The following is a 19,791-nucleotide window of genomic DNA, read 5'->3' on the forward strand; positions in this document are numbered from 1 at the left end:
CCCAGTGTGGCTGGAACATAGACTGGAAGAGTTTGCAACAAAAACAGTATGCAGCATTCTGGATTTTTGAGTACATAAGCCATGGCCTCTCCACTTTGTCACCATTGGGGATTTCACACTAGTAATGTGTTGGATGGAAACTTCTATTTTCATTGTCTTTGGGGAACATGAAGTTTTTCACTTGCTGTGGCCCATGCAGTACAAGGAAGTCCCTCAGGCTACTGCTCAAATGGGTCCACAGTCCTGGATCATCTAGACTTAAGGAACTAAACTCAGCAGCAGCTGTTTCTTGCGCCTCCACTACACTTTTCTCTGATCTACACTTTTCTTCAGGAATGTGCATGGTTACATCCATTTGAGATGGATATATGGATGCTGCAGTAGGTGCCAGGTCACCTGCACTCTGACTAACTGGAAGATCAGGCATCTCCTCACCACTCACATCCTCACTGAGGCCGTAAGGATCACTGTGAACATTTGTGTCTGTGTATCTCAGGAGAGCTCCTTCCTGCTTCGATAGAAAGCTTCCTTTGCTTGCTTGCTTTTTCTGAATGCTGCCCCAGAGGGGCGTTTTCTTCTTTCACTCATGACTGCTGTTCTGTTCCAGCTATAGTGTCTCTCAACACTCAGTTGAAAGGAACAAATAAGCAGGCTGATAGCAGGGCCTGAGTGAGGGAAGATATCAGCATCTTAAGGGCCTAACTGGCTTCTACTATTTCAGTTGGCTGCCCTTGTTCTCCTCAAGTGGGTTCAGGGAAGCAGCAGGAAACAGGATGCTCCCTGAGAAGCTGGTGTTAATCAGTTCAAGCTCCTCGGGGTGCTAGAGAGGTACATAAGAGCCTCCTCCTCCTCTCTCTTCCTGCAGCTCCTGCCTAGGGTGACCAGATGTCCCGATAAAATCGGGACCATCCCGATTTTGAGCTGTTTGTCCCGTGTCCCGAGTGATCTGTGGTCGGGATGCAATTTTTGTCCCAATATTTTGCGCTGGTGTCTCGATATTTTCTTCATCTCATCTGGTCACCCTACTCCTGCCGCTTTCTGTTATTCCCTCTCACCTTTTCTCCTGCCTGCCTGTTATGTCTCTTGTGCCATCCTTCCTCCAGCATCTCTGTGCATCTAGACCAGAGAGAATACATATGCACCAGCAGAAGACACAATTTTCTACACTCTGGGTCCTAGTGGTGCCCCCCGACAGTATGGCACCTGAGACGCCTCCTCAGTTTGCCTCATGGTAAGGCCAACTCTGGCAAAGGGTGCTGTGCAAGCTGCCTCACCCCAGCACTTGCCCTTAGAGCCGCGTGTGCCTGACAAACCAGTCTGAGCCACAGTTGCTGCAGGGGGTTGGGGAAGCAAGTTACTGCACGGTTACTTGAAAGGATGCAGTTCACTTCCCCCACCCCAGCTGGACAACATGTGTAGAATGGGTGTGGCCGAAACGACATCAGTTCCTGCCCATTTGCATGCAGGGAGATTATTAAAGGTCGCGGGGGGGGGGGGTGGTACTCTACAACAGACCCGAGATCTGAGTAAGGTGTAAGGTAAACCCATATTTCCCTGCTCAGCTGAGTAAGCCAAAGACAGAACCTAGCCTTCAATTTCTCTGTGTAATTTTTCCCCATTAAATGTATGTTTTACTTCATACTAAATACATTACAAAACACTTTTTCCTGTATTGGCCACAGGAGATCAGGAATTGTTGTATACCTTTAAGGTCTCTGAAATACCTTGTTATATTGGCTGCAAAATCTGTGTGTGTTCAACTTCGCTGAATTTTATTGCTCATCAGTGTAAGTGATTCGGCCACGTGCACTGTAAAATGGACAGGTATTGCAAATTTCAGCATGGCAGCACTCTCAGTGCATCTGATCCTTGGCCCTGCCGCTTCTGTGTTCAGAGACTAATTGTGCTATCGTTTTGCAATATGGAGAAATTACCACTCAGGGCAAAAATAATGATTAGCAAGTTCATTTAATCAGTGACTTAGCCCATTTTCGAAGTTCAGCATCATTGAAGGTCTTGGTATTAATTCATTTTGCCACCACAATCATGTTTTGCTCCAGATTGTTAGGACAAGCAATATTAATTATATGCTTTTCTTCTGCTAAGCGCTCAGTGTGCTTAAAGTATTAATATGTTGTGTTTCTGACAAAACAAAAGGGCAGCTTTAGAGGTTTTCAATAAATCATCATTGCAATGGGATGGGTAATTATACATGGCAGGCGCACTGACTCAGCTGTTCCCCTATTTCCTATAGCTTTTAGTCATCTGTTTTTTGTGATGGTGTTACAGTGCCGTCTGGAGATTCAAATCCCCAGTGGATATATGGTCACTTTTCTATATCTTGCTTATACTTATTCCCTTTTCTCGGATGATTGTGGTGGTCCTGCTTAATTTACATGATGGCACCTATATGTTATGATGACGGGCGCTTTACAAGTGCATATAATGGGCCAGATTGTCTGCTGCATCCAATTTAAACTGAGTGAAGTAAATGGGAGTAGAGGACTATCAAGAAGTGACTCACTGATACCCTGCTTGGCCCTAAATCCATTTTAGAGCATCCTGGAGGCTGCTCTAACCTGAGCCAGTTTATTACCCCCAACCTCTCCAAGCTCATCGTCAGAAGCAAAATCTCCACAGGCCAGGACCCAACAACTTAAAGTAGCACCAGACACTGCCAGAAGAACAGATACAAGCCCTGCAGACATATCTCCACTCCTATGATTTCTTTCTTTTTTTGTTGTTTTTGTTCAAAAATTTACCTGCCATTATTTTCATCCAGCAAATATAAATTTTAAAACAGCTTAAAAATGTAGGAACTGATCAGTTGACACTCTACCTTTTATAATTGTAAATGCTTCTCTGAAGACTCTCCTCTAACCTCTTCCTTTTCCATGATAAATTAACAATCCTGGCTTGATAAAAGCCCCATCCTGCCACTAGCCCCCTTTGTGATCAACGTGCTGTTGTGAAAGACTGAAAAGACTAGAAACTGCTGCTGTGGGTGCTTACTGTGTCAATGCTTCTATAAGAAGCAGCTCGCGCTGTGACAGCAGTTCTGGCCTGCATGCATGATTACACTTTCTGAATTCCCACATGATTTTTTTTTGCTTCTGACACTCCATCTGGAAACTGTGTAAGGCTTTGAATCAAACCTCAAGGAATGCTTCAGAAAGGCATTGCTGCCATTGATCATCCTGTTTCAGCTTTCTGTAACTGGATTGCGTTCAGATGCGTATGCTAGTGCCAATTCATTTGCACTTAATTGATCACAGTTTTGTTTTATAAGAGCCAAATAATGCTCAAGAGTCTTCATTAGTGCTTCAACATGACTTAATCAAGCTGACTCAAAAGATGTAGCTCTTGTGAAACAAAGCAGGTATACGCCATGCTCAGTTTGAATTCCACGGTAGGCAGCAAAAGAATAGTTTCAGCACTTTGGTTCACGTTGAAAGGAATTGGTGTTCCAGATGTTCTGTCAGGTGCAGGATATTTACACTGGTACTGGTGCGAGAGTACATGTGGGTTCGTGACTTTTGCCACATTTCTACACAACCTGCGGTCTGCAGCAAGGATACATTCTCACCCCAGCACTATTCTGTCAACCATCAACTGGATATTAGGACTTGCCACTCCACACATTAGAATCAAGGTTGGTCAAGAAGCATTCACTGACCAAGACTAGGCCAACAACACTGCTTTGCTTGTGGAGAAGTCAGATAATTTCAGCCCCATCCTTCAAGGTCTGGAGGACACCACCTACATTATGGGTTGAATGTCTCATGGCAGTAGACCAAGGTACAGAACTTTGGGGCTGGGCCACCAGAAGCCCTGCTGCAGGTGGGGTTGAGTACCGTGGAGAGCACTGATGAGTTAATCAACCTCAGCTGCAAGCAGAGTTCAAACGGTCACAGCAAACTGGACTTTCTTTGACGAATAGGTCTCAATGCCTCCTGCACAAAGTCCATGTCTCACTTACAGCAACATCTTTGCAATGAGACAAACCTCAGGATTGGTCAAACTTGTGTACCACATGTATTGCTATATGGGTCAGAAACTTGGACCCACTTACACACAGCGTTGGGGTGACTAGAGGCATTCCATATGTGCTGTCAGCGCCAAATAGGGTGACCAGATAGCAAGTATGAAAAATCAGGATGGGGTGCAGGGGGTTTATATAAGAAAAAGCCATGAATATCGGGACTGCCCCTATAAAATTGGGACATCTGGTCACCCTAGTGCCAAATCCTGAGCATGAAGGGGGTTGACTTAGTACGAAATGTCATAATATTGCAGAGATCTGGCCTTCCTTCAGTTGCTCATTATATTCAAAAGTGGCATTGCAGGCTCTTTGGCCTTGTCTCCAGGATGGATAAAAACACCCCAGCACACTGTGCTCTTCAACTCTCCATTGACACATGAAGAAGTGCATGTCCTGACCTTTCCTGGTGCCACCCAGAGGGCGGCCCCAAAGATTTACTGATTTGCAGGATTCAGTCAGATTTGGGAACTTCACTGCACAATTCCTGGTGTGATGCCATCAGCATTGGTCACTGTTACTGGTTCAGTAGTCCTCAGGACATTGTGTGTTTTTGATGTTTGCAAGGCTAAGATTTTATCACCGTTATTTTTAGTAAAAAGTTATGGACAGGTCACGGGCAATAAACAAAAATTCATGGAGCCTGTGACCCATCTGTGACTTTACTAAAAATAACCTGGGGGCAGGACTAGGTGGGGGGGAGGAATGGATTCCCATGCGGGGAGATTGACAGGACAAGCCCCCCGCCAGCAGCTGCAGTGGAGGGGGGGGCGCAGCCATGGGGGGCACACAGTCCCTGCTCCAGAGCTGGCCGCAGCTGCGGAAAAGAGGTGCGTGGCCTCAGCTGCAGCCTCCAGAAGCCCAGCACAGCCAGGGGGCTAAGGGGCGCTTGGCCCTGGGAAGCTGTGAGGGGGGCACACAGCCCCTGGTGCAACCCATGGGGAAAGCTGAGGGGCTGGGGCTCACGGCCCTGGCTGCAGCCCCTGCCAAGCCTGGGATGCCACGGGGCTGGGGTGTGCAGTCCCAGCTGCAGACTCCCACCAAGTCCAAGGACGCTGCAAGACTAGGGTGTGTGGCCCCAGCTGCAGCCCCTGCCAACCCTGCAACACCACGGGGCTGGGGCACACGGCCCCGGTTGCAGGCCCTGGCGGAAGCCACAGGACTGGGGCCGCAGGGTCCTGGTTCCAGACAGCCCCAGTTGCAGACCAGCAGCGCACAGTCCCACCTCCGTCTTCTGAGGCCCTAGATATCACAGAGGTCCAGTAAAGTCATGGAATCTGTGACTGCTATGACCTCCGTGACTAAATCGTAGCCTTAATGATTTGATCATTTGGATAGTTCCTTGCAGAATTAATGCAGTCTTTTTCAGTCTAGTAAGGAGTTACAATACTATTTGCAGGGCTAAATGCTGCACTATTTACGACAGTGGGAACGTTACCCTTGACTTGAATGGCAATGGATTAACTTTTAGCTGAACATTGCTTCTTTTTTATTTGCACTCCTACATATCTAACAAGGTGTCTGAATCCATGGAAGAATGAGAAAAGTGACCACTAGTGGCTTTGATTTTTAAGGTGCTGAAACCAAATGCACTTTTTCCAGAAGTCCACTAACTACTGAACATAAACAATACCACAGGGTACGTGTGCAAATCCAGCATCTTGTATTGCTTTTGAAATGCTACACCACTACAGAGCTGAGTCCACATAAAGAGAACCACTAAGCAGTTGCAATTCTTTTTGCTGTTCGAATAAGAAATTAACATTACTTATTGCTTTCAAGGACAGTCAAGTGATGTCAAATGATGACTAGCAAGTGCTTAGAGTGGATGAAAAGGAAAAAAAAAAACCCTAGCAGTGTTCAAAAGTAAGTATACACTGGGACTATGTACATACCAAGGAGCACTAAGACGTCAACATTCATCTCCACTGAAATGGAAGACACTCGTTCCTATCATCTCAGTTATCTCATCATGGGTAACAACAGCTCTGGATTGTATTGACATTGTCTCTTTCAATATAGCTTTGGAATTTAAATTAGAATTTGTAAACTCTCAGATTTTGCTACCTTCGCTTCTGTTTCCAGGGGCTAAAATTTATTGTAGGGATTATATTCTGTTGGAACACCAGATTTTCATATGGCTCTTCGTTTCAGTCTTCAAAGATGTGATTTTGCAGATGACACTAAAGCATTGCTTTGACTTTATACTAGATCTATTAGCCATCACCACTACAACTGTACTGACATTCCCACTGAAAGGAAGACCAGAACATTTGGAATAGAGGCTGATGATTCTGTAATTTTGTTTTTTGGTTATTTAACATTAAAGAAAATATTTTTGCAGTCAACAACTGATTTTCTTAACTATGCAGAACCCTTCACAAATCAGTAGATCAACTATAAAAGGCCCAGCCATTTTAGATTCATACAATCAATCCCAAAAGAAATAAGACTTTAAAAGTGTTTCTGAATGGCTTGTTTCCCTTAGGGGAGCATCCTACTACCCTGGGTCCTACCGTTCTTTTTATGTAAGCTGCTGACTGCAAATTCAACACAACTGGAATCAGACCAGTTGACTACAGTTTAATCTTGCCCCTTGTTTATACCCACTATGAAAGCTGGCTAACTCTAGGGGTGTAAATAGACTATTCTGAACATGAGAGAGACAATCTTTTATTGGCTCAACTTCTGTTGGTGAAAGAGACAAGCTTTCGAGCTACACAGAGCTCTTCTTCAAGTCTGGGAAATGCACTCAGAGGGTATGTATACACTGCAATTAAAAACCCATGGCTGCCTGTGCCAGCTGACTTGGGCTGGGACTGCATGGCTGTTTAATTGCTGCCAGGCTGTTTCAGTACAATGTAGACTTCTGGGCTGGGCTGCAGCCTGAGCTCTGAAATCCTCCCACCTCGCAGGTTCCTAGAGCCCAGGCTCCAGCCCGAGCCTGGAAGCCTACACTGCAATTAAGCAGCCCTTTACCCCATGCCCTGCGAGCCCAAGTCAGCCAGCACAGGCCAGCCTCGGCTATCTAATTGCAGTGTAGACATATCCAGAGTGTCACAGCTAAATAAAAGGTGGAACCGATTGTTCAGCATAAATAGTGAACACATTTCAAGGGACCATTCAAGGTGAAATGGCCCATTAACACTTCTCCAGTCATGGGGGGTGGGGGTGAGAGGAAGGTTAAAGGAGGAAAAAAAGCAGGGTGGAAGGAGTAAGTGATTGTTGTACTAAATCATAAATCTGGTGTCTCTATTCAGTCCATGATTTTTAGTACCTTTCAGAATTATGAATTTAAGCTCCCAGACTTGTGTTTTGACAGTGTTGTGCAGGTTTCCTTTCAGGATGAGGACTGGGGTCAGATACAGAGTGATTGTTTTGTGAAAAAAGGGTTCACCCACAGGTGATATGGCATTTTGGCTTTTATCATTCTTCTGTGTGTGTTCATTCACGAGCATAGGGATTGTCTGGTTTCACCCACATAGTTGTTATTGGAGCATTTAGGTCACCGGATGAGGCACATCACATGTTGTGATAGCATGTGAAGGACGCCTGGATCTTGAAAGGTGTGTTGTGGGGGTGCTGAATGTCATAGGAGTGGAGATATGTCTGCAGGGTTTGTAACTGTTCTTCTGGCAGTGTCTGGTGCTACTTTAAGTTTTGGGTCCTGGCCTGTGGAGATTTTGCTTCTGATGATGAGCTTGGAGAGGTTGGGGGTAATAAACTGGCTCAGGTTAGAGCAGCCTCCAGGATGCTCTAAAATGGATTTAGGGCCAAGCAGGGTATCAGTGAGTCACTTCTTGATAGTCCTCTACTCCCATTTACTTCACCCAGTTTAAATTGGATGCAGCAGACAATCTGGCCCATTATATGCACTTCTTAATTTATCATGGAAAAGGAAGAGGTTAGAGAAGAGGCTTCAGAGAAGCATTTACAATTATGAAAGGTAGTGACAACTGATCAGTTCCTACATTTTTAAGCTGTTTAAAAATTATATTTGCTGGATGAAAATAATGGCAGGTAAATTTTTGAACAAAAAAAAAAAAAAAGAAAAATCTTCACATAATGTAGCCAACCTGCAGAACTCAGTGCTGTAGGACAGTGGTTCTCAAAGTCGGTCCACCTTTTGTTCAGGGAAAGCCCCTGGCTGGCCGGGCCGGTTTTTTACCTGCCGCATCCACAGGTTCAGCCGATCGCAGCTCCAACTGGGCGCGGTTCGCCGCTCCAGGCCAATGTGGGGTTCAGGAAGGGCAGCCAGCACATCCCTCTGCCCGCGCCGTTTCCCACAGCCCCCATTGGCCTGGAGCGGTGAACCGCGGCCAGTGGCAACCGCGGCTGCGGACAGGGCAGGTAAACAAACCAGCCTGTCCCTCCAGGGGCTTTCCCTGAACAAGCAGCGGACCGACTTTGAGAATCACTGCTGTAGGAGGCTTAGTCACATACTGTAAGGTGGTTGAAGTTAAGGAAGAATGGTTAATTTAATGATCAATATGTTTAAAGATATGTTTATTGCCTACAATAAAGGCAATTAGCTTCTTCGGGGCATAAATTTATCATTTTAGGGGGCAGGAAGGAATTTATTTCCCTGGAATTACTATTGGTGGAAACTAGATTTGACTGATTAGATCCTATGCCCCTATATTCCACTGCAAGCTACCATTAGAAACTTGAACTTTTGAGAGAATATTGTACCCCTGTGTTAACCCATCCCTTCTACTAATTGCCATGTTATTCTACAGGAACAGTCCAAAATTATAATCTAATAATGCCCTGCAGATTTGGGGGCTCTCGCTATATAATAACGTAGCATTTTAGTAAGGGATGAACGCATTATCATCAGTGCTTCTGTTAAGTATTTAAATTTACCACTAATGGGCATTGCAGATAGTTCATGTGGCATATCAGTGGCACACAGCTAGAGGAAATTAAACTATAAACCTATCTGCAAGCATTACAGAAACATTTAGATCCACTTGCAGGTAGCTGTCACATTGTGAAGATCCAAAGGAAAGTCAAAAGCCTATTTTAATAAGAATCAAAAAGAAAATGCTTGGGGAAATTAAAAACCAAGTTATGCGTCTATCCTATGGTGTACCTGAACACAATTCATGTCATTGATGGTCTGGGCCACATGTTATTGTGAATAGACTCAGTAGCTCTGTGTATAAAATTAGGATTTTACAGGGGCACAAAAAAGTAGATAAATTCTACCATGTAAATCAGTTTAAACTGTACCAAGAAAAAAAATATTTCTCCACAGGCATAGAAACCAGACAAGATAAAGGCACAAGAGAGCCAGTACAAAAGACACAGATAAGACATAACTGGTGTTCTTTGAGATGTGTTGCTCAAGTCCATTCCATTGTGTGTGCTTGCCACATGCACTGTTGCCGGAAGTTTTTCCCTCGCTGGCGCCCTCTGGAGTGGCACGCGTATGCCGTAGTGTAGGGAGCATTGCCGGGTCCCCCCATCCTCAGTTCCTTCTTGCCAGAAACTCCGACAATGGGCAAGGAGGGCGGATCATGGCATGGACATGAGCAACACATCTCTAAGAACACCAGTTACATAAAAAGGTAACTGTCTTTTCTTCTTCAAATGATTGCTCATGTCCATTCCAATGTAGGCGACTCTGAAGCAGGACCACCAGAGACAGGTAGGAGTTCATGGAATTGTCAATTGCAACACAGCTCTGCCAAAGCCAGCATCATCTCTTGCTTGCTGGGTGATGACATAATGGGTCATGAACGTGTGTATCAAAGACCACTTCATGGCCCTGCAAATGTCCTGAATAGGGACATACGCAAAGAAGGCCCCCGAGGACACTTGAGCCCTGCTCGAGCGGGCTTTCGCTATAGGCACTGGCTCGGCCTGAGCCAGATCATAACAGGTCCGAATGCAGGTGGTGATCTTCTGCCAGGACACCGTGAGGACCTTCAACCTATTCACTGTCATGATAAAGAGCTGGGCCTTCAGAAAAGGGCAAGAAAAATGATTAGGGGCATGGAGCGTCTGCCATATGAGGAGAGATTAATAAGACTGGGACTTTTCAGCTTGGAAAAAAGACAACTAAGGGGGGGACATGATAGAGGTCTATAAAATCATGACTGGTGTGGAGAAAGTAAATAAGGAAGTGTTATTTACTCCTTCTCATAATACAAGAACTAGGGGTCACCAAATGAAATTAATAGGCAGCAGGTTTAAAACAAACAAAAGGAAGTATTTTTTTACACAATGCACAGTCAACCTGTGGAACACCTTGTCAGAGGATGTTGTGAAGGCCAAGTCTATAATAGGGTTCAAAAAAGAACTAGATAAATTCATGGAGGATAGGTCTATCAATAGCTATTAGCTAGGAAGGGCAAGGCTGGTGTCCCTAGCCTCTGTTTGGCAGAAGTTGGGAATGAGCGACAGGGGATGGATCACTTGATGATTACCTGTTCTGTTTATTCCCCCTGGGGCACCTGGCATTGGCCACTGTTGGAAGACGGGATACTGGGTTAGATGGACCTTTGGTCTGACCCAGTATGGCCGTTCTTATGTTCTTCTTATGTTCATACTTGGAAATGAAGTCAAAATGACCTGAGTTTTCTGGATTAGCCTTTAAATACCAAAGGGCTAAAAGCTTTTCAACCAGGCCGTATGTGAGCTAGCGCTAGGTGTGTTGGTGGGGTGGGGTTGGGTGTGCCAGTGGATGTGTGTGTAAAATCAGGTGCAGGTTTGGAAGCCATGTTTTAAGACTTTTGCCTTCACTGTCATAAGGCACCCATTAGTAAATTTCTCTTTTGAATCAATAGAGATGGGCTGGTTTTCAAATCTGGTTTTCAAATGTAGATGGACGTATGGATTTGGGGCTTAAATGAGACCCCTAATTTTTTTGTTGCAGAGCAGGAAAATATGAGAGGGGTGGAGAATTTTTGCTGTAACCAAATATTTAGGCCACTTCAGGTGGCTTCTAGAGTTCTGAAAGACACAGAAATGGGAGAAAGAAACATAAAACAGCCCACTGCAAAAGAAATCATGAGTAGCTGTTTTATTAGGATCTTCTCACTTAGAAGATGCTGGTCTAACTGGGAAGTTTGCCATACAGTTGCTATATTTAGCAATCCTCATTCAGTCTCTGCAAAAAGGATAAAACAAGGCCCTGATCTTGCTACCATTGAAGTGAGATACAAGATGGGCTTTTATTCTTTGCTGGAAGCCTAATTCTGTAAGGTGCTGAACACTCCTGTTGGGGGCATTCAGCACCTGAACGGATGAGATCTCATGCTGAGTTTGAGGGTTGATTTTTGTGGCACTCGAGCTATGGAGAGGACAAATGTCATGACTTGCAGAGACAATTAAATTTGAATTCAGGGTCATTGAAAGGCTGGTTTCTTTTTTTTTTTTTTCATTGAAATCTGTCCTAAATTACTGACATCCAGATAGTGGGTGGATCAGTTTTAGATTTCTTTATATACAGGAGGAAGATGGTCTAAGAGACTGGGATCTGGTTGCACTAGTTTCAGTTGACGAGGGATATGAACTTGTATGCGATTCGTATCTGTCCATTGACAACATCCAATACAAATCTCCTCCTTTCTCTCCTTTGACATTATCTTCGGTGGTTTGCACAAAGCAAGGTGATTTGAGTTGATTAATTCAGTCCACTTGTTCAGATGCCCTCTTCTCTTTGTCAGCATGTGGTGTCAGCAAATGAGAGCTTTTAAAATTCTCCCTTTCATGCATTTTCTTTCCTTCATATTCTGTGCTTTGTGTGGGAATGTTATGTCAAAGAACTTTCTGTTCTTTAAAGATAGCTAAAGAACTCAAAGATAAGTAAATCATGGACCTGACTATCCCACCCAGCTTTTTGTGGTTGCAATTAAAATGGATTTGATCCCAGATCTCTAAATATTATCCATCCCTAATTAGACACTCTTATGCTACTTAGGAACGCATCTGGCTGTCTTTGATAATTAACTTCTATGGATGCATTGACATATAGGAATGCATTCATAAATAAATAATGTCTTTCCTTTTGGGTCAAAGACAAGTGTAGGATGAAAGCACAATGGATTTTTTCCCATTGTGTGGAACCAGACAAGCTTTGTCCATAGAAGGGCTGGCCTAAACATTTTTGGGAGGGCCTGCAAAACAATTTTCGTAACTCCAAACATAACTGACTCTTTTAAGGGTGGCTTGGCCAGGATATGAAGTCCCTCGCCAGCAGCCTAGAGCCCTGCTTCTGTTCCTTACAGTCTTGGCAACTGATTTTCCCGGGCTATCGTCATGCAAAAAAGGGCTGGACATTTTTTTAAATTGAAAATTGAGGTGGCATTTCTAGCTCCCCCAATTCAGAAGACTTGTGGCCTTGAGCTTTGCAAGGCCTGCGTCTGGCTCTCTTCAGAATCAAACTTTTCAATCAAAACCAGGTGTGATCCTTCACTGACTACAGTGGTGGGGTTGGGTATGCAAGGATTTCAGAAAATCGCCCTTTGTTTGAACAGTACGCAGGTGGGATGTTGCCATCATAACCCTAGATCACCCACTCATAGCCACTTTCTGAACTGGTCTAGCTGTGCCTCAGTTTTCCATCTGTAAAATGGGGTTTGGTATTTCCTTTCTCCCACCCTTTATATGGTTTATTTAGACTGACAATTCTTTCACTTTCTGACTATGTATTTACAGCACTTGCCTGATCTTGGTGGTTGTAGCCTCTAGGCACAACTGTACAATAAAAATAAGCAGTGCTATTTGGATGGGGAGCAGGCTATCTATTCATCCAGGTGGAAAGATCTAGTATACATACTGTAATCAAGGTGGAGTGCTTCACTGTTGTTGAGTTGACAAATGTGGAATCAGGCCATAAATGGTTCACAACTTCATGATGGATAACTTCAGCATAGTAAGGCTATCTTATCTATCAAAGGGACTTATTGTCATTATATCTGAGGACATCACAATCTGTATTGTATTTAGCCTCACAACACCCCTATGATGTAAGGAAGTATTAAACCCATTGAACAGATGGGAAGCTGAAGCAAAGAGAGGTTGAATGGGCTTGCCCAAGGTCACCCTGGATGCCTCTGGCAGAGCCTTGAACCCAGGTTGTTATAATATGTAATTATTGTTTCTACATGCTCTGAATTTTGACAAACACGTGCCAATGGCAGCTTTTATGTTACCTAGAGGTCTGTACAGTGTGTGGACATCAATATCTTATACACAATTTGAGTCAGTTCCCGTTTTCAGATATATGTGTGAGGTGTTCATGGAAGTCAAGTTCTCTGCTGACTTCCATTGGATTGTATGTCACATGTAGGTCAGCACAGAATTTGGTCTTCTGCGATTTGTGTGTGCATATCCAAGGTTGGAACTGCACTGTTAATATGAGACATGAGCAATTGTTTACTTGGGCTTTTCCATATCTAAAATATTACCTTCTGCCTCATGAAAACGGGTTAACGCCACAGATATTTGCATTATCGATATCCAATATTTTCAGATGAACCATTTCAAAATTGGTTAAGCTGCCAGAATTGTGGGAAGGAACATGAATCAGGAAACTTACTGCCTAAGTACTTAGGTAGTAATTTAACTGGCTAAAAATGCAATACATTTCACTTCAAAATGCAAAGAATTGCTAACCGTATTGTATGTTAACATAAAAAGTGTTATAATTGAATTCCAGAACATTTTATTGTGCCACAAGCTGGGTGACCTTTTTTTAAACAAACTTCTTTAAAAGGCTTTGACTATAATGGCCGGAAGTAGGCTTTGAAGTTCACAGTCCATTAAGATGAAAGGGGAAGATTTTTCTGTCTTTCTGCAGAGGAGGCAGAATGGTAGTGCATTGACTTAAAGGAGACTGAAGTAGGAGTGAAAGGTGCCTTCACAACCCAAAAAACTAGAAACTTTTCTCTTCTTTTCTCCATTAGTTTTCTTTAACAGGGCACCCCAAAAAACCCTGTAGCCTATACATTATCTCAAAACTCAGTGCAGGTTTGCAAACCTATATCAAGTTTGAGTGTGCATTCAATCCCTGAACTAAGAAAAACCTATATATTTTCAGGATTCATTCTGAAACTTTGCATTACCCAAATCCGAACCAGTGCTGTGATCCTGGAATGTAAACAAAATCTTACTAGGACATAGATCAGACAAGTGATTTGTATCTTTTTTTCTTGATTTCATACAAATTTAACTGTGGTTTATTGGGTAAGTATGACAAATAATTCTGTCTACAATTCAGTTGTTATAAAACCTAGGAAACACCATCAATTTGTAGTTTGTCAGTCCACAGAGCACTGGGACCCATATTAGAAAACAGCAACTCTAACTGCAGAAGTTAGAGGGGTTGTGGCCTTAATGCAGACCAGAAGTCAGAACCAGTTGTGTTTTCATCCTGGCTCTGCAATATCTCTCTATGGTGTGACCCAGTTCCCACAGAAGTCAATGGAAAGATTCTCAATGAAGTAGCCTTAGGTGAATGTTACTTAACCTTTCTAGGTCTAATAGTGGTTACTATTTATCACCACCACCACTACTCCCATAACCGCATTGGTCATTGGGGCACCATCATTGATGAGCAATCAACCAATTGTCTCCACCCCTGACGAGTGTGTGTCAGTGTTTGAGTAGCAACGAAGTCCATTCCTGTCCACTCTTTAATGTCATCAGTCCATCTCTTCTTCTGTCTACCTCTTCTTCTCTTCCCCTGTACTGTCTCTTGGAGAATGATCTTGGATAGGCCAGAGGATCTTGTTACATGGCCATACCACTTCAGCTTGCGCTTCTTCACGGTCATCAGGAGGTCTTCATATGACCCAGTGCATTGGGTGTTGATGTTGCAGACCTCTTCATTAGTGACGTGGTCGAAGTATGAGATGCCTAGGATTTTACGGAAGCATCTTATCTCTACTACCTATATTTTCCATTCAGGTTCCGCCATAAGGGTCCATGTCTCGCACGCATACAGAAAAATGGAGATGACCAATGCGTGCAGCAGTTTAAGTTTGGATTCCAGGGAGATATTCTTGTTCCTCCAAACAGCTTTGCCACTGCTGCTGTTGTTTGTGCAGTTCTTGCCCAAATTTCTGCCTTGGATCCTTCATCAGTGATGATTGCCCCCAAATATTTGAACTGTTTCATTGTCTCCAGCTCTTGTCCACTGACAGTGATATGTGAGCTGATCCAATCACGTTTGTTTGTCATCTTCTTGGTTTTTTCTGCACTGATTTCCATGTCATATTTTGCGGAGGTTTTATCAAATCGTTTCACAAGGTCGGCAAGTTCATCTTCGCTGCCTGCCAGGCCATCAATGTCATCAGTGAACCAAAGATTTGAGATTGTTTGCCCCCAAATGCTGACTGTGTATATGTGATCTTCTAGGGCATCAGTCATCATGCGCTCCAAGTAAATGTTGAACAGTGTGGACGAAAGAAGGCAATCTTGCCAGACTCAAACAGTAGTGCGAAACCACTCTCCTATTGTTCCATTGACAAGAACTGCATTGCTGGCCTTGGCATACAGTTAAGAACAAAAGAACGGCCGTACTGGGTGAGACCAAAGGTTCATCTAGCCCAGTATCCTGTCTACCGATAGTGGCCAATGCCAGGTGCCCCAGAGGGAGTGAACCTAAAAGGTAATGATCAAGTGATCTCTCTCCTACCATCCATCTCCACCCTCTGACAAACAGAGGCTAGGGACACAATTCCTTACCCAGATGTTTAATGGTAAGAATAAGCTTACGACCAACATTGTATTTCTTCATGGTTGCCCGGAGAGCTTCATGCCATACTCTGTCAAACACCTTCTTGAAGTCAACAAAGACATGGTAAATGTCCTGATGGTGGTGTAAGTACTTCTCACATAGAACATGAAGATTGAAAATCTGTTCAGTGGCATTTCTTCCAGCACGAACGTCAGCCTGTTCTTCAGTGATGATATTCTCTGTTTGTGGCTTCAATCTGTTCAATATGACTTTCAACATCACTTTGCTGGGATGGCTAATTAAGCTTATGGTCCGGTAATTTTGACACAATTGGCAGAATGATGATTAGTGACTGTGTCCACGTGGAGGGCCACTTACTGGTCTACCAGATCTTGTTGCAGATCTTGGTGAGTACATCTATTACTATTTCTCCTCCGAATTTCAACAGTTCAGCTGGGACGTTGTCAATACCTGTAGCCTTTCCATTCTTGAATGATTTCACAGCTGTGTCCACCTCTTCATGCAGTATTGGAAAGTCATCCTCCTCTGTTGAATCCAGACAAATGGAGATTCTAAGACACTAGAATCTCCATTTGTCTGGTGGTTGTATAGATCAGAGCAGTAGTTTGTCCACCTATTGATGATGTCCCTTTCTTCTGTAAGACTGTTCCCTTCTTTGTCTTGAATTGCGTTAGCTTTGATCCATCTTTCCTTCGTCAGATCTTTTACACCCTGGAAGGCTCGTTTTCTATTTTTATGATTGATACATTCTTCAATATTAGAGCATTGTTTTTCAATCCATATCTCCTTGGCCACCTTCATTCCTTTTTTGATATTTCTGCCAATCACTCTGTATTTATCAGCTCCTTCAGTGCTGTTCTTGTCTCTCTTAAGTTCTCTTCTAATGTCACACATTTGTAGTATTTCATTTGTGACCCATGGTTTTGTCTTCTTACGATGTTTCCCAACAATGTCCATTGCTGCCTCATTCATTACAGCATTGAAATTGTTGGTCATTGTTTCTACGTCTTTCTCTAGAGCAAGCAGCGGGGCAAATTTTCCACTGATCATTGCATGGAATGACTCTGCAATGTTTCGGCCTCTGAGTCTTTCTAAGTCAAACTTGGTTCTGGTGAACTTTGGCGTGACAATTTTCCTTAGCCGCAGCCAAAAATTTAGCATCACAAGATTGTGATCATTTCCAATATCAGCACTGGGGAAGCTCCTTGTTTTAATCCCAGTTAATCCCAGAATGAAATCGGTTTTGCACCATGATGTAGTCGATCTGGCTGTGATGTAGACCATTAGGTGCATGCCATGTTGATCGTCTGGATGCTTTATGTGCTCCTAATGTGTTTGCAAGAACCAGACTGTTATAGCTGGCAAACTCCAAAAGTCTCAATCCCCTCTCATTGGTTACTGCATTACAGAAAGGGCCACAATAATCTCGCCAATCTGCCTGTGTGTCAGTACCCACTTTAGCATTCCTATCTCTTTGTACAATCAGAATATCTTTCTTGTGTACCTTATCGATGATGTCTTGGAGCTGATTGTAAAAATCTTCAGTTTGCTCATCATCATAGTCTGTTCTAGGGGCGTAGACTTGTACCACTGTCATATTAAACGGTACTGACCTTAGATGGATGGAAATAAGCCTGCTTGACATTGGGCGGCATCCTAATACTGAAATCTTGATATCTTTATGCACAAGAAATCCTACACCGTGGACATGTTTGTCCTCTCCACTGTAATAGAGTATATGGCCTTCTTCCATTAGTACTTCTCCAAAGTTCTTCCATCTGACCTCAGAGATTCCTAGGAGGTGCCAGGTATATTGTTCCATTTTGTACATGAGTTCTTTCAACCTCCCTATTTGTCTCAGTGTCCTTACATTCCATGTGGCTATGGTGATGTTATCTCTTCCAGGGATCCTCTTTGTTGGGGGTTACACCAGTAGTATACTTGTCACGTCTGCCCTGGTGGGAGATGGATGTTGCCATCATTATTAACCCGGGCTGTGACCAATCCGGCATGGACATAGTTGACTTATTCATCATATGACATGCAGGAGGAGCAGTGGGCCTATTCTGTCCCCGGACTCACAGGGGGCGTTACTATTTATAAGGACTTAATAATACTTACTATTAACCCCATATGAGGCTAACATCACTCACTTACCACCAGGGTTCCATTGAAGGTTAATGAGTTAATGTTTCTGTAGGACATTGAAGATTAAATATTACTTGGTATTAATCTTGTTTATCATCATTATATGAAGGCCTTACAAGGCAAAAGGCATGAATCAACTTCCCAGGTTGTCCTACAAAATGGGGATTGAACTGTGGAGGGTTTTGTTGGTTTTCTTTTAAATTGTGAGCCAAGCTTATGGGAGCTAGAGAAGTCTTTTAATTTCTTCAGCTGCACAAACCATGCATACAGTATGGTGCAGGAATAGGAATGTAATTGTGTAAATGCTCTCTTTGGGCATGTAGTGTTTTGCAAATGAATCTTGACAGGGTTTTTCTTGGTTTTCCAACAGGAATGTCCTAGTGGGGTTGTTAATGAAGAGACGTTCAAACAGATCTATGCACAGTTTTTTCCACATGGAGGTGAGTAGAGTGCTTTGTGACTGTCAGACTTATTGAAGCATGTCTTAAAATTCATGTCTGCCAGCTAGCAGCAAAACTATGTCAGCTAGTGCATACTGAAACTTTGAATTGATTTTTTTAAGTTTTACTGAGGTTTTTTAAATATAAAAATACAAATGAATAAGAAAATAAATATAGACCCCTTAGAATACCTATTGCACAGAAATACAGGTAAGCCTGCAATAAAGATCATTACCGGGGTCAACCCCCTTTTTTAAGATGAACACTGGTACAGTGGTTAGGGCATTTGACTGGGAGTCAGGAAACCTGGGGTTCATCCCTGCTCTGCCTTCCAGCTGCTGCGTCACCTCGAGCAAGTTATTTCCCTTTTCTGTGCCTGTTTCCTGTTCTACCCGCAGTCTCTCCACTCTGTATAGAATATCAACTATTTGGAGCACAGACTTCTCTTACAATTATTTTTACAGCACCTAGCACAGTGGGGTCTCTGTGACGGGTTTGGTCACAGAGACCCCCTTGGGACTCTCACCTGACATGCTTAAACTACCTCTGAGCCCGTTTTCCCTGTCAGCTTGGGACTCCAGAACCCTGTCCTGTTGAGCCAGACACACAAACCAGCTGCAACACAGACCCAGGGTCTGAACCACGTCCCCAAAGCTGCAGGCCTTAACTGAAAACCACTCAGCAGGTACTCCTGTCTCCAGCACTCAGACACCCAGCTCCTAATGGGATCCAAACCCCAAATAAATTTGTTTTACTCTGTATAAAGCTTATACAGGGTAAACTCATAAATTGCTTGCCCTCTATAATACTGATAGAGAGATATGCACAGCTGTTTGCTCCTCCGGGTATAAATCACTTACTCTGGGTTCAATAATAAACAAAAGTGATTTTACTAAGAATAAAAAGTAGGATTTAAGTGGTTCCAAGTAATAACAGACAGAACAAAATAAGTTACCAAGCAAAATAAAACAAAACATGCATATGTTTCATCTTTCTTCATATTGTTATGGTTTCTGCTATTAAAAGCTGCCCTTCATCTGGCCTTAGAATCTGTTCTTGCTTTAGATGTAAAGACTTCTAAAACCATCTTTAACAATGTTTAAGGTTCAGTGCAGACTCTGTGGAAGTCCTCTGGGACTTCTCATTGAAGTCTCAATAAAATCTGTTCAGCTTTTCAGCCTTTATCTTACTGTTTTAAATGGAACTCAAGTGATGTGTCAAAACACTCAGTAAACAGGACAAATCCAGAGTTCAGATGGCCCTATTATTTTTCCTTTCTAGCCAACCACCTGTTCTGTTGTATGGCAGAATGGGCCTCCATTAGAGATGGGATTTGCTGGTTTAGTGAACAACTGGATCAGTCAGTAAGGCTTTTAAAAAGGACCTGTGGGTCAGTTGGTTATATGGACTGCCCAGCAATCTGTGAGCTAGTGGAATATTCTTGTTTTCAT

The 19,791-nt window shown here is 43.3% G+C and overlaps 1 protein-coding gene across 2 annotated transcripts in view; it reads left to right on the plus strand.

Annotated features, from left to right (window-relative positions):
- KCNIP1 (potassium voltage-gated channel interacting protein 1) overlaps nucleotides 1-19,791 on the plus strand; it is a 575,775-nt gene that overhangs the window by 538,627 nt on the left and 17,357 nt on the right. For both annotated transcript variants that reach the window (XM_054038336.1, XM_054038337.1), the window contains exon 3: nucleotides 18,271-18,340. In XM_054038336.1, coding sequence (XP_053894311.1) covers nucleotides 18,271-18,340 — 70 coding nt within the window. The remainder of the gene's footprint in view (nucleotides 1-18,270; nucleotides 18,341-19,791) is intronic.

This window comes from Malaclemys terrapin, chromosome 8 (genome assembly GCF_027887155.1).
Source record: "Malaclemys terrapin pileata isolate rMalTer1 chromosome 8, rMalTer1.hap1, whole genome shotgun sequence".
NCBI lineage: Eukaryota > Metazoa > Chordata > Testudines > Emydidae > Malaclemys > Malaclemys terrapin.